The 15,004-nt window shown below is 41.3% G+C and overlaps 2 protein-coding genes across 4 annotated transcripts in view; one reads left to right on the forward strand and one right to left on the reverse strand.

Annotated features, from left to right (window-relative positions):
• Nucleotides 1-2,043: 2,043 nt before the first annotated feature.
• The window catches only part of LOC106808275 (actinorhodin polyketide dimerase-like), a 13,317-nt gene continuing 356 nt past the window's right edge, over nt 2,044-15,004 (reverse strand). Inside the window, exons 1-11 of one of the 3 annotated variants that reach the window (XM_014810917.1) lie at nt 13,812-13,987; nt 7,462-7,524; nt 7,080-7,209; nt 6,130-6,193; nt 4,789-4,872; nt 4,371-4,516; nt 3,900-4,049; nt 3,709-3,748; nt 3,175-3,371; nt 2,824-2,880; nt 2,044-2,505 (exon numbers count right to left, since the gene is read on the reverse strand). In XM_014810917.1, coding sequence (XP_014666403.1) covers nt 2,844-2,880; nt 3,175-3,371; nt 3,709-3,748; nt 3,900-4,049; nt 4,371-4,516; nt 4,789-4,872; nt 6,130-6,193; nt 7,080-7,209; nt 7,462-7,524; nt 13,812-13,938 — 1,038 coding nt within the window. In that variant the 5' untranslated portion in view covers nt 13,939-13,987 and the 3' untranslated portion in view covers nt 2,044-2,505; nt 2,824-2,843. Of the gene's footprint in view, nt 2,506-2,823; nt 2,881-3,174; nt 3,372-3,708; nt 3,749-3,899; nt 4,050-4,370; nt 4,517-4,788; nt 4,873-6,129; nt 6,194-7,079; nt 7,210-7,461; nt 7,525-13,769; nt 13,988-15,004 lie in introns of those variants that run through there. The other 2 variants (XM_014810916.1, XM_014810919.1) reach the window with 2 other exon arrangements.
• LOC106808269 (peptidyl-glycine alpha-amidating monooxygenase B-like) overlaps nt 14,016-15,004 on the forward strand; it is a 36,553-nt gene continuing 35,564 nt past the window's right edge. Inside the window, exon 1 of the mRNA XM_014810905.1 lies at nt 14,016-14,136. The gene's annotated coding sequence lies outside the window, so the exon portion shown is untranslated. The remainder of the gene's footprint in view (nt 14,137-15,004) is intronic.

The raw sequence follows: 15,004 nt of genomic DNA on the forward strand, positions 1-15,004 counted from the left end.
TGCAGGGTTGCAACCCGGGAAATCCTCACTCAGGGGCGTGAAGTAGATGGTGCGGTGGGGCGTGACGATGGGTCGGTAGAGGTCGCTAGTAGACCTACGATGGGTCGGTAAAGGTCGCTAGTAGACCTACGATGGGTCGGTAGAGGTCGCTAGTAGACCTACGATGGGTCGGTAAAGGTCGCTAGTAGACCTACGATGGGTCGGTAGAGGTCGCTAGTAGACCTACGATGGGTCGGTAAAGGTCGCTAGTAGACCTACGATGGGTCGGTAGAGGTCGCTATTAGACCTACGATGGGTCGGTAGAGCGAGGTGTGGCTGTCAGTGTCCGTCTCTCATGCTATAGTTCTGCCTACATCTTGGTGTGTTGTGCATTGTAGTGGAGTTGCTTCGGTGAAGCTTCTGGTCTTTGATTCATCTGTGATACTATTCATCCATCTCTTCTTATCTTTACTCATCTCTAAGATTTTCTTCTCGGACTTAGAAGTTTCCACCTATCTAAGCGTGCTGCATTGCTTCACGTAAAGTATTCAGTCGGCTTGAGCTGAGCAACTATTTATCCTAGCACCACCGCAATGCACTATTCATTATTTGTCTAACCTTACTCTACCTGAGATTTGACGTGAGTGGTATGATGCACGCACGCACGCACGCACAGGCCCACACCTTCGTGCAGTCAGGGACACACGCAATCAGGAACGCTCGCTAGCACAAAGTCACGCAGGATTGCACCCATGATTGCACCCATAATTGCACCCATAATTGCACCCATGAGTGCACGCAGTCACAGACGCACGCACGCACGCACGCACGCACGCGCTTAATCACTCGCGTAGTCGCAGGAGTAATTAGCCATTAGACATTAATCATTAGCGGGTTAGATTCCTCCTCTAATTCCCCATACCAACAACCTAAATGCATGTCTCATTTAGAGAATGCGTGGCAAGTTGTTATTACTTAAGCAAGAATTGTGAATAATGCCCTCAAGTTGGAAGTGTTAATATTTCACTGCGTGGTTCAGTTAACGAGAATCGAGAAAAATTCTACGGTCCCCAGATTTCGTTTCAGCTATCCACCTCTGGTTAACCTGCCGTGTTAGCTCAGCCTCCCGTATCACCAATTCGGAGCATCTAAGTTTTCAGCTTTAGACATACCAAGATGTCTCCGCCGAGCAGGTGTTATGACAGATTGCACGCTTCGATCAACTTCTATTTGCACAGGTGCTGGCAGATATCCTAGTTTACCTGCAAATACGTTGGCATTACGATCGGTAGCCGTTACTAGAGCCACGAGTTCCACAAACTAATTATTAACGTATAACGAAGAGCGATTTCATGGTTTGGGCAGAAACGGAACTTAGTATTTCAGGTCATTAGTTAGGTGAAATGACATTTTGCCTTTTTCTGCACATTCGATTCCAATGGCTTTACACCCAGCAGATGAGTGAGATCGTCTTTTACTAAAACGAATTCTTCTGAATATTTGTTACAATTTATTTGGGTGGCGGACCAATGTGCGACAAAAAAAACCGATGTTAACTCTACACCTTTCCACAGTTTGAGTGTTTTTTAATGTTGGCTTTACCTCATTGTGCACAGTGTAACGACGTGGGAGTATATGAACTGACACTCCAGTGCCAACTAAAAAGGTAAGTGCAAATCATAATCATTCGACAACGAATATCCTTAGGCAGAGACTCTGCTAAAGCTTGCACCGAATTTATCCACATTTCACTGTTAGTGTCTGATTCGTTTCCCTCGGAAACCTGGTGAGCTTTTTGTGTTGGTTTATTTGGTGTTTACCAGTGAAGCGATTCTTTTGTGTGAATGAAGAGCCAGATTTGCCCCCAGGCTGGGTACTCAGCTGTCCTTCCTGGGTGTCACTATCCACAGTAGCTCCTCTAACCATCAGTCGACTGTTGTGCAGGCGAGTGTGCGTTTCTTTGACATTGTGGGCGAGGCGTTGTTTGTCTGTACATCATAAAAACTGTTTAGTTTGGACTTAAATTTATTTTATATCTTATAAGGAGAGTTTAGAAGTCGCATGCATTTTTATAACAAGTTGTTTATTCATGAAACTATAACAAATGCAAACATGAATACTAACACAAAAGATATTTACATTTCTACATTTTTCACTTTTACTTAGCACCGTCATAGATAACAATTTGCAGACATTACAGACACACAAGTACCCTTGTATCATAACTTTATCCACCAGGTGGCACCACTATGTTACATGCATAACTACTTGTGCTTTTACTCGAGTGAATGCTATTAATCTCACAGATACAGAGTCAAGGGTATAAACTTTCATACATTAACTTATCAATGCTATATCAGTGCGGAATTATCACCTTAAGCGTTTGACTCAAATTTAATTACTAGGTAAATCCACATATAATTAGGTATACAACACTGGCAAACCTCAGCACATACCCACCCCACTGTAGGGGCAGCACATATTTCACAGTAAGGTCTTTCCTTGATCCCGTTTGTCACCGACTTTCTGAAATAAGAAAAACTTCATTCAATTCCACCAAATGTTTTTATTGCTGCGATTTCAACATTAGAACAACGGCATACATTACAAGAAGTAGGTATATAACATGTTTCTTAATTATCCCTAGTAGATTTTTTTGAGCTTGTTATATAGCACCAGTTACGAGAAACATGACGCTGGTTACAGAATTCCAAAATTCATGAATGCATATAAAGAAAATGATAAATTGCAATTGCAATGTGTTAGCACTATATCCACGAGTATATAGGGTATAATGTGTTTTGGGAGTGTGTGTGTTTTGCTACAATGAACATCTATCTGTACCTCTGTAATGAGGACAGCTGTTAGGAGGGGAGTGGTTTCTTGTCTGGAGCCACAAATCTAAAAGATAAGAGAGACAAACATCAGTATCTTATTTGTAAGTCTACTTCAACTTTACAAATATAAGTACTTATATTTTAATGTTTTCAATAAAAAAAAACATCAAATATAAAATGCAATTTAATAATCAAGTAACACCATGTATCAAGATGCAATATATATATATATATATATATATATATATATATCAGAAGTAGATAATAGGAAGAGTTCCCTATTATCTACTTCTGATATTAATTATATGTTCTTTCATTGACATTTCGCCACTGAGAAAGTCAAGGTGCAAATTCTTACTTTATCTTTGCCTCTGGTGAGAACAGAGTGTTTTCTGCATAGTACTTGAGGGGCAGCTGTCTATCAAGAAGGTCCTTGTTAGCATCAATAAACTCTTCAAACGTCTGCTTACTACACTCCTGTTGCCTAATGCTGTGATTTATTATCTCCAAGTAGAACATGGTGATAGTCTCATGGTAGCCATGAGTATGCCTCACCTAAATTTAACAGCAAGCGTTTTAGCAAGTGACAACTGACAATCAGTTTCCTTAATTAAATAATCATCATTCTAATCATCTAATTTCATAATAATCATCTAATTTCAATCAGCTAAAATTCAATCATCTAATTTCATAATAATCATCTATTAAGCATCATGATAGTCATTTTAACATCATATATGTGGATACCATTTCCAGTAGGGCATACTTTGCACGAATAAATTAAACTGGGACTTTCATGAAATCATTGGGATACAGTTTAGAAGTAATCTATAACATTTAACATTATATTTAACTTGCAAAACGGACATTTGCTCAACATGTTGAAACTAACCTTATCCTTGTTCTTTTCATTGTAATTCTTTATACCAGTTCTATAAAAAGTAACAAAGATAATTTATACCTGACACCATCCTTTCAAACCCGTGCTTTTCACACACTATTCCTCTTCACATCTAAATCTGTCAACACAGTTTTAACACAAAATGTCATGTTTTTTTTTCAAGTTATGGACTTTAAACTCACTTCACCAGAGGAATGGCATCTTCCTTGCCATATTCTAGAATATAGTTCCATGCCATACGTAGATGTGCCTCGTGATTCCACCATTCGTATGGTAGTGTTCGCTCCTCGAATGCCTTGATGAATGTCTCATCACCCAGTGACCTGTATTTCCTAACAAACAGATGTAATCAGGGATAAATGCGCATGAATGGCAGTACTTATCACATAAAAACGCCTCACAACTGCAAAATTTGTGTCCACATATTCCTACCGGGTATTTTCAGCAATGTATGTGGGACTAAATTCTGGTCTGACACCAAAAACTGTGACTTAAAAGGACACGTGGCATCTAAAGCTACTTGTCCTTTTAAAAACAAATCAACTAATTAATAGGAAGCGTTCTACTATGGACAATACATTTATATAACGAAATCAACATTTGAAGTTTCGCATTTAAGCACATGAGATGAGTTGTTTTCTTTGGAGTATTACCGCCTCCAATACAGTAAGGGCTCAGCATCCTTGTAGTGCCATGCGTGAGCCACATTTCCCAGCCACAGGTAATGGTCTCCAACAGTGTGGAACCCATGTGCTGTACAGAGTATTATAGCAACCATGTCGTCCAGCAAAACATTGCCCTAAGAGATTTAAGAAAGGATCTTGAACACATGCTGTAGAAATAAATTAATAAAATAGATTCCTAATGATGGTAATGCCTGGTCGCAATCATAATTACAAGACATTGCACAAATAACCAAGAGTTTCAATGAACATAGCGTCGACAAAGCGCTACATAAAATTACAGTTTAGCCAACTCTAATAAAAGTCAAATTGTTGTTACAATCAGTTGAAAGTCTGCTTGATAGGTTTACGAAGAAGCTTTCCAAGCACAAAACAAACATATAATTACCTCTGCATCAACCATATGGGGCACATCAGCAAACTGATCTTCACTTTCTTCACATCTCTTGGCAAAGTGCAGGCTGAGATGGGCCTAACCAATATAATAACTACAATTACTGATATATGAAAAGGCTAGTATAGGAAATATATGGCAGCTATATATCACCAACCTTTCCTGAGGGAATATCTTTGAATAAGAACAAGTGCCGCGGAGCGACAGCGCTCATCTAACGTCTACTGCGGTGACTCTGTGGTGGAGTGGTGGGATTCTAGTAAACCCTGTTAGTCCCAAATGTGTTCACATACACGCCGAAACAGTGGAATGCACAGGGATGGTATCAGGAACCTTCTCAAAGGAATGTTCGTTGGGATCGTTATGAAAGTTGCCCTGAGATGGCGCGTATGTTTAAGTGTCTTCAGATTAAAGATGGAAGCTCTCATCGTACGTAGTAGCAACAACTATTTGCAAGAGCAGAATAGGTAAGCACTCATCCATTTACCGTACGCAAGCCTACAGGCTGCAAAATTGCAATAGAGAGCTGGGCCACCTGTAACCAATTAACGCAGGCAAAAACTGCACCAACACATGCACTGGCAGCAGCCACTGGCAGTGGCATACGTTACATGTAACATACTGACAGTACAGAATGCCATAGAAATTATACGATTTAAGGAACATACACCTTCTTTAAGCCAAAAATTTAGCTTTTGAAATTTCACTGTGACATTGTAGCCTCATACATTCAGGCATGTATAGATTCTACTAGCAAACCCGGCAGTCAAATTCTTCTAACAGACAGTCAACAAATCCAGGTTTAACCCTCCTCTTGAGGGGTCAAAAGGTTATCTGACACTTACTCTTCGCATGTCAGCAAAAAGTAAGATTTCATGTCGCTTTCAATAATGCCATAAAAATGCTAGGTCACCGCTGAAACAAAAAAGTTTTTCAATCGCTCCGTCAGACCCATGTCCTCAGAAAATGTCTAAAATCTGCCCTGTGCCCATTGACCTTTGACCTGTGACCTCCAATTTCGGCACAGTGATGGCTTTTCCTACAAATATGCTATACACCAACTATCACGAGCCTAGGTCGAGCCATTTAGATTTGTGCCGCAATCTCGCATTTCCTCCTATACCTTAAGTTAAGGAGTAAATGTTCCCCCTTCTTTTACACCTCTTGACCTTTGACCTTTGACCCCCAGCTTCGACATCCCAACTCGTTTTGACGATCCCCCCCAATGTGCTGAATATCGTGACCGTACGTCAAGCGGTTAAGATTTGTGCCCAACTGTTGACGGACGCTCAAAACCACAAAAACGGCAATAGAAATTGCTAAAAATATACATACTTGGTCTTCTGTTAAAACATTTATGGTGAACTTCTGTGTTTTCTTCACTAAGTTGTGGAAACGACTACAACAATCAACACATTGAAAAGTGTTAGTATTTAATGTTTTGTTTTGTTAATTCAATATTTTCCCCGTAATATCCACGAATGTGTCCCTGAATCCCATAAAAATCTATGATTCTTGCCGATTTCTAAATTTATAAAAAACAGCAATATCAGGAATACAACATAAAGTAATTTGATGATGAAAATGAAAAACAGGAATAAAAATTACATGATAATTAATAGTTCCATGTTATTTACTTTTGCAGCAGATCTTAAAGGGATCATTTACTCTAGGTTCTAGGGTTATTTTCAGTTAATTTAGGTTAAAATTACGCTACATAAAAAGTTTCATGGTTCAATCACCATTAGAAATATTATTAAAAAATGTTTTAAAACCAACGACTACAGTTTGATTACAACGACGGTGGTGCCAACCAAAGCGCACGATCTGATAAGTTGCGCAAAACCACTTTCCAGCCAAGGGCTATGTACAGACCGAGGGTGTTTCTTATTTATTCATTTAAAAGCAAAAGGATTGTAATATCTTACAAACGACATATAGTCTCAGTTATAATATGGATAAATTTGCCCTAAAATGAATATCGTTCGGTTAAATAGCATTTAGGTATAAATATAATTGCACTTTTGTGATTAGCCCTCGGTCTGTAATGTGCAAAATAAATTTTTAGGTACGCAACTTTTTCGGGGTGGCAGCACGGTCGCGGGTGTCATGGTGCCGTTCAAATTTCGTAGCGTTGATGTGTAATTAATTATAACAATTAAATTAGGTATCTGGTAACAAATACGTGTGGGTATAGACGATTTGTTATACAGTAAGTACAGTTGTATGCAGTAAAATCCTAGAGGCTACTGTCCCTTTAATTATATTGTGAGGTAGCGTTATACCTGGGATGTCGTATATTGAAAGACACAATAGGTGGTGCCATAGACATGCTACTGAACGATCCACATGTAGCACCACGCTTATACCAACTTTTTGCGTTTTGGTCATACTCTGCTGCCGTCACAACCACCACTGCAATATTTAATGCAAATACAGCCGTTATGATATAGACCATAACCTAATAGGGATAATCACTAATCAGTGGAATTTCATGTGCAGCAAAAAGGCAAAATGCCATTTTACCTAACAAATGACCTGAAATACTAAGTTTGGTTTCTGCCATTTACCAGGGAATCATTTAACGACTGAACTAATAAATATAGAATCAAGAGCTAACAATAGTGTAGTATTAGTTCTTGGTACAATCTAATATAGAAATTTTACCTGGTGAAGGGACTGAGCGCATTGCTGCTTGAAATTCCTTAACAGTTTCTTCATTGGGCTTGCCTGTAATGAAGAACAAAATGAACCAATTCAAATCGAGAGTATACATATATGATCATGTGTCAGGCTGTGTATTGTTGTTTGTCTCATAGCCTGGATGAACTATAAAAAAACATTGCATACAAGCCAACATATGCAGCTGCATTCACCGTGCACTAGCACCTAACGAAACCTCTGCTAAACTGTCATACGATTGTAATCAGCTCATTTTAATTAGTCCTAGCTGTCACGGTTTTTCATGATTCCCTGTCGAGTTACTCCGAGCTTGTAATTAGTTATGACTACTGGGACGAATATGTGATAGGGCGAATATGATTATATCAGGAGTGAATATAATAGCTATTATATGTATATAGAGATCTCTATTATTCACTCCGGATTATATGTTATATTATATATATAATAGTACACTGTGTATTTACTGCTATCGAAGACGTAGCCCGACGAGCCTGTGCGACTGATTGTTTATACAGCCTGACACGCTTCCATACAAAAAACCTATCACCTATGCAGATCTAGATGAATAACTCTGTATATCTCAAATAAAAGTATTCTATTACCACCTTTGACTTGCCTTGTTTGAAATATGAACATTAACTTACACTTGTCCTGCTTCTAAACTAGAGTGTATCTTCACGGTATAATCTGCTAATTCTTACAGCATATCAACTAAATTCCACGATTGTTTACCCACCATGTTTACACTGCACATGCTCAACAATTGAGACACGGAAAACCTGAAACAAAAAACTCGCTAGAAAAAAATAAGAAAAAAATAGTACAATAGCCGCACGATGGATCTCACGGCAATTACACACCAAAGCAAGTGGAACGATGTTCACAAATGTCTGGGCCTTTGGAAAACCTTAGATGACATGCTTTCTCAGATGGTAGCGGTTGGTTTACTGAGGATCGCAGATCGTTTAATTTCCTGTTTGGTCCATTGCGGATTTTACTGTTTAGTCGCAGTGGGAATGATGCAGAATGATGGCAAATTCATGATTTTTATTGCATTAGTCTCAAAAAGTCACTGTAACCCCGTAAGTAACGAGCGCATCGTAGCACACTGATGGTTACAAGAAGGCGATGTATTATCCGATTCATTTTGGTAATATCACATGTAAAGTGTTCTCTGGCCGATCAGGGCGACGAGACGTCCCGTATTGTACGGGATTCGTTTCGGTATTTTGCCCATGTGTCCGCGTCCGCGTGCCGACCCTTCCCGGGACGCATGTTTGTCCCGTATTTTTAACATTTTTAACAAAATACATCAAACAAGTGCCGCATAGCGACAGCGCTCATCTAACGTCTACTGCGGTGACTCTGTGGTGGAGTGGAGGATTCTAGTAAACCCTGTTAGTCCCAAATGTGTTCACATACACGCCGAAACAGTGGAATGCACAGGGATGGTATCAGGAACCTTCTCAAAAGAATGTTCGTTGGGATCGTTATGAAAGTTGTCACGAGATGGCGGTACGTTTAAGTGTCTTCAGATTAAAGATGGAAGCTCCCATCATTCGTAGTAGTAGCAACACTATTTTGCAAGACAGAATAGGTAAGCACTCATCCACTTTACCTACGCAAGCCTACAGGCTGCAAATTGCAATAGAGAGCTGCCACCTGCAACCAATTAACGCAGGCAAAAACTGCCCCAACACATGCACTGGCAGCAGCCACTGGCAGTGGCATACGTTACATGTAACATACTGACAGTACAGAATGACATAGAAATTATACGATTTAAGGAACATACACCTTCTTTAACCAAATTTAGCTTTTGAAATTTCACTGTGACATTGTAGCCTCATACATCCAGGCATGTATAGATTCTACTAGCAAACCCGGCAGTCAAATTCTTTCTAACAGACAGTCAACAAATCCAAGTTTAACCCTCCTCTTGAGGGTCAAAAGGTTATCCGACACTTACTCTTCGCATGTCAGCAGAAGGGAATTTCATGGTCCTTTCAATAAAGCCATAAAAATGCTAGGTCACTGCTGAAACAAAAAAGTTTTTCAATCGCTCCGTCAGACCATTCCTCAGAAAATGTCTAAAATCTGCCCTGTGCCCACTGACCTTGACCTGGGACCTCCAATTTCGGCACAGTGATGGCGTTTTCCTACCATGATGCTATACACGCGACTATCACGAGCCTAGGTCGAGCCGTTTAGATTTGTGCCGCAATTCTGCCATTTCCTCCCTATACCTTAAGTTAAGGAGTGAATGTTCCCCCTTCTTTTACAACCTCTTGACCTTGACCTTTGACCCCCAGCTTCAACATCCAACTCGTTTTCGGCTTACCCCTCCCCCCCCCACATGCTCGAATATCGTGACCGTACGGTCGAGCGGTTAAGATTTCTGCCAACTGTTGAACGCACCGGACGGACGACGGACGGACGGACGCGACGATCAAGCGATTCTACAAGCTGCATCTGACTATGTCAGATGAGCTAAAAAGGAAGAAATTTCATCATATGACAATTGTTTGCCTTCAAAACTCCTCCCATCACTCGCGTTTCTTTTACATACGCCTCCACAGTAGCACTGCAGACAGGCGTAATTGTCTAGACGCATTGGTGCGTTCGCTTGCATACAATGTATTACTACCATCAAATTTATGCTGGCACTTGCAAATATGGCTATGCCTGCTGTAATAACGCTAAGTGACGCTGCCGGCCCGCTGCAAGATTTTTGACGATTTTTTGTTTACTATCCGCGGGCGGATACCATGCATGCAAGCATTTTGAACCTGGTATCCAACAAAAGGAATATCACTATCCTGCGGATATCGGAACGCCTAATTTCGACCACTGCCGGCTATAACGTACGTACGTGCTCTCTCTTCTGCCCGGCACGCCGTCTTATCAATCTCTTTCTGTGCGTGGCGCGGCAGCGTGTGTGTGTTTATTTCATGCACGCTATGAAGAAAGTTCGCAGCTTGACCTCAATTTCTATTGTAATGAAGAGTAATTTGTAATTTTTCTGGGCAGTACAATAATGAATAAAAAATCACTTTAAAGTGTGCTAATTGCATGATTTCCACCCTTCCATACTTAAAATAAGTTTCTTAACTCACACCCTCCCCGCTGCGTCGCTCCGCTCCCTCGATCGTTCCGTCCATTCTCAAATTTGTAAAATCTGCGTCATCTTACCTTGGTGCCATCTGAGTCATCTAAATACTGGTCATCTAAATACTTGGCAAATACGACAACTACGTGTTTAGCTGCAGCCAATGTTTGAAACGGTCTTCTAACTCTAGCAATACCATGTCTTAATTGGAGCTATCGAAGACAGAGACAAAGTTGATCAAATAGATAGATCAACACTGCAGATCGCAGTAGAAAAAGCTTTAATTTCCCAATTAACAAAGGAAAGAGAGAATTCCCATGGAAAGGCAGAAACAAAAAAAACTAAAGGGATTCTTTGCGGATAGCACATGTCGAATGCAAAGATCATCATGATGATTAGCTCCAATAAACGGTATTGCTAGGGTTAGAATACCGTTTCAAACATTGCGCGCAGCTAAACACTGTAGTTGTCTTATTTGCCAAGTATCGCCAAAAGGAAGCACTTCACATGTGATATCCCAATGAATCAGTAAACATCCACCTTCTTGTAAGCATCAGTGTGCTACGACTGCGCTGGTACTGATAGGGTTACAGCGACTTTTTGAGAACGAATAACAACCAAAAATTTATATTTGCAACCATGTTGCTTCATTCCGACTGTGACTAAAATCCGCAATAGATCGAACAACAGGAAATTAAACGATCTGCGGTCCCTGCATTGCAAACGCACCCTAGCATCAGAGAACATGTCATCTAGGTTCTGGTGCATTTTGTAAACATCGTTTCACCTTGCTTTGGTGTGTAATTGCCTGTGGAGCGCCATCGTTCGCAGCTATTCGTACTCTTTCTGTAGTATTGTCTAGCGAGTCTTTTCCGTTCGGGTTTTTTGTGTGTCTCTCTTCCATTAACTCATGTGCAGTGTAAACATGCGCAGGTAAGCTGATGCTAAAGTTCGATATGCTGTGAGAATCTAGCAGATATCACGCGTGAATTAAGCGAGATACATCTCTAAGACAGTCTGCAGCCCGGAATCCCCGCGCGAAGCGCTGTGCGCGCTTCTTGAACGATATTCGCTGCTCCTGTCAATATCACTTTAAAGCGTTCTGTCACACTCGCCTCTGATCGGTCCAATTGAGCAGTATCTGCCGCCTTCGCAGAAGCTTTTCGACTATCTGCACGTAGGCGAGAATAAATCAAATGCTCGTAATTGCCTACTCTTGCTTGTTGCTGCGCGCGTCGTTTTAGTGTAAGAAAAATAATTTTCCCTTTTCGCTTGGATCATGCCCTGACATTAACTTTGGAAGTTATCGCGACCAGTAGATGGCGCAACGAGTCTCTGTTCAAGTCATTTTGCAAAAGAATATTTTCTTTAGACTGCCCGCGGTGGCAGAGTTTGACACGCTCCGCTAACTATAACTTAGTGTTAGGCGAAAGAGACTTGCCCGCGAATTAAGCGTCCGTACAGTGCTATCTGGAATCGTGACGTCCAGTTAATTCTCGCAGGCCATTTTAGAGCGGGCATTCCTGCACTGAATTTATGGTTGTTTTACACTGATAATTGGCTACGATTATCCATCGTACGCCGCCACTGCAGCAAGATCAGCCCCACTGCTACAGCGCACCCTGATGACTAAGCTTTGTTTAGACTGCACCAATTGCACTAGCGCGCACATAATGAGACTGGTATTAACATTCCTACAACCTAGCGGCTACGAATAGCTTGTATTACTACAAGTTAACATGTTACAATTAATTACTAGCTACAAGCTACTACTACTAGCTACTAGTTGAGCTAAGTAACTAGCTAAGTTACCAGCACTACTAGTGCTAGTACTAGTAACTACCAGGACACGCCGGAGCTAATAGTAATAGTAATAATGACTAACTCTAGTACTAGTATTAACCTACTAATAATGACGAACTAACCGTAACGCCTAACCTATCTATTATGATTGTAAATATTATATTTATATTGATGTAAATGACACTGGTTTTATTGCCATTGCCATAACATTGGGGCCCACTATAATATTGGGAGCCATCGTTCTCTATCTTGAACAACTAGTACTACATAGACTACATGCGCTAGCCAAGAAACGCTCTTTGCGTAGGCGTTAGAACAATACCCTAGGCTAATACTAGAACACAGGCCCTTGAACGTTTCAATGAAATATAATGCTAACTAAATTTCCGAAATATATTTACTACGAATATGTTAATGTTCTAGTATAGGCCTACTCTCTCTTTCAAGAAGGTTGCGAGTGCAAGGCTATATATAGACTCAGGACTCGCTCCCACCTCGATTAGCCATTCGAGTGACTTAAGCTAAGCGAGAGGTGCCGAGAGATGCGCAGTCTACTGGGCTATAGGCGGCGGGAGGCGGCGCACTGCTTCCAACTCCCGTACGAGCCTCGCGCATTGGCAACGTGCAAAACGTTGCCAGCGTGTGAGGGCGCGAAGAGCTGCGCGTAGGTGTTTTCCTGATTCTGAGCAGCATTTCCATTAGCTGGCAAGGGTTCGCGAATGTCAGAATTTCGACAGTCTTTCTGTTGATTCTCGCCGGTGACACAGTCGGTTACAGAAAGATTACTCGCGTTACAGTTTTTATACACAGTGAACACTGTTCACCGTCCCACAAGTCTACCCTCTCGTTGTCTCCCCACTAACAAATCCGGACCCGTTCCGCAATCGGCAGCTATGATCCGTGCCGCGCCTCAATTCACTTCGGCGCAGGATCATAGCTGCCAGCGCTGCCATACTGCGTAGGACGTTCGCGCCGGTCGCGTGCGCCTTGCCGCGGAACTGCCGCGAAAGATCTGCGGCTTGAGCGCTTCGGATCCAAATCTCTATTCGGCAACGCATTCTCTACGTATCCCGGTCTCATCTGGTTTAGAAGCAGCGACAGTGGCAACTGTGAGTTAACGTTCAATATTGTCAAACAAGGCAAGTCAAGGTCGGTAATAGAATAGTTTTTATTTTGAGATATACAGAGTATTCATCTAGATCTGCAGAGGTGATAGGTTTTTTGTATGGAAGGGTGTCAGGCTGTATAGACAATCCGTCGCACAGCCTGGTCGGGCTACATGATGATGCTCACTGATGACCAGTCCATTGTCATTGATTGACAGAGTGTCTGAGTGAGAGGGTGTGAGAGTGCTACTGCTAACTTAATTAAAAATTACTTTGTTTGACATATACGTAGTCTAGATTTTTAACACACGCACTTAAAGTACATCTTCTGGTTGATAAATGCAGACGACGGAAGGCAGTAAACAAGCTAAACGAATGAGATGACTTTTGACAATGCTGAAACTGCCAGCATGTTATATATTTACGAATGGGCGCAGCCATGATTTGTGTTGCTCTTAACACCAGCGCCACCGCTAAGAACAAGTGGCGCTAAATTCACCAAAAATTTGCGATCGAAAGGTCCGTATGGCGTAAACTCTCACTGTGCTGAACTATATTGAATGGTCAACATATTTTGGTGAACGTTGGCTCCCGTGTAGTTCGTTTACAGCATATCACAGCGAGTTTTGGATGACATTTGTAAGTAATGTGTGTATACTTATTACAAAAACGAATTACTGTTTTATGCACCAAAGGTGATGATCATGTTGTAAAGACCAAGTTGAAGTTCTGTTGTCGCTAATGACGCAGATGGGGTCGTTGTCGTATCAGGATATCATATGTACCCGATGTAGTTTTAGGTTGTTCAGTATTATGTTTATATTTTTATATGAGGTATGTTTAGGGTTAGTGTTAGGGTTAGGGTTAGGGCACACTTCTGTAGTACAAGTCTGGTACTGTACACTTTGTGTATACTATACTCTATAGTCTATATGTACGGCTCTGTATATCTGTACTGTAGTACCTGATACGACAACGACCCCTTCAGGCTTCAGCTCTAATGTCATGACCATACAGACTGTATCACGGCGTTGCTGTGTCCATCTGGTAGTGGTATTCAATTTCATTACTTGGCCTTGGTCTTTGTAGGTGTGTCATTATGAACGTAGAATTTAGAAAGGAAATGAGATTTCTTCATCGTCGGAAGATGTAGGGTCAACAGTGCAGTCTATATTGGTGTCGGATAAGAGAGGAGAGGTAATGAGAGGATCTTTTGCGTTTTGGGGGAAAACGAGTAGCGGGCCATACCATATGAATGGATGCGTATGAAACGGTGAACGGGGAACAAGAGAGGGGTGGAGAGGGTGCAGGAAAAACGGAGCGGGGCAAGGGGTTAGCGGGTAGGTAAAATAGCGAAGCAAGGAGCGGACATGAGACCGGCAAGGAAGGAAGACGAATGAATAGCAATCTCAACGAAAACTACGTTATTATACATGCATACGAAATACGCTGTGGCTATATGCCCGGCAGCCGGGCACGGTCTTCAATTTCCTAAATGCCCGGCAGT

Source organism: Priapulus caudatus, unplaced genomic scaffold, assembly GCF_000485595.1.
Source record: "Priapulus caudatus unplaced genomic scaffold, Priapulus_caudatus-5.0.1 Scaffold264, whole genome shotgun sequence".
Taxonomy (NCBI): domain Eukaryota; kingdom Metazoa; phylum Priapulida; class Priapulimorpha; order Priapulimorphida; family Priapulidae; genus Priapulus; species Priapulus caudatus.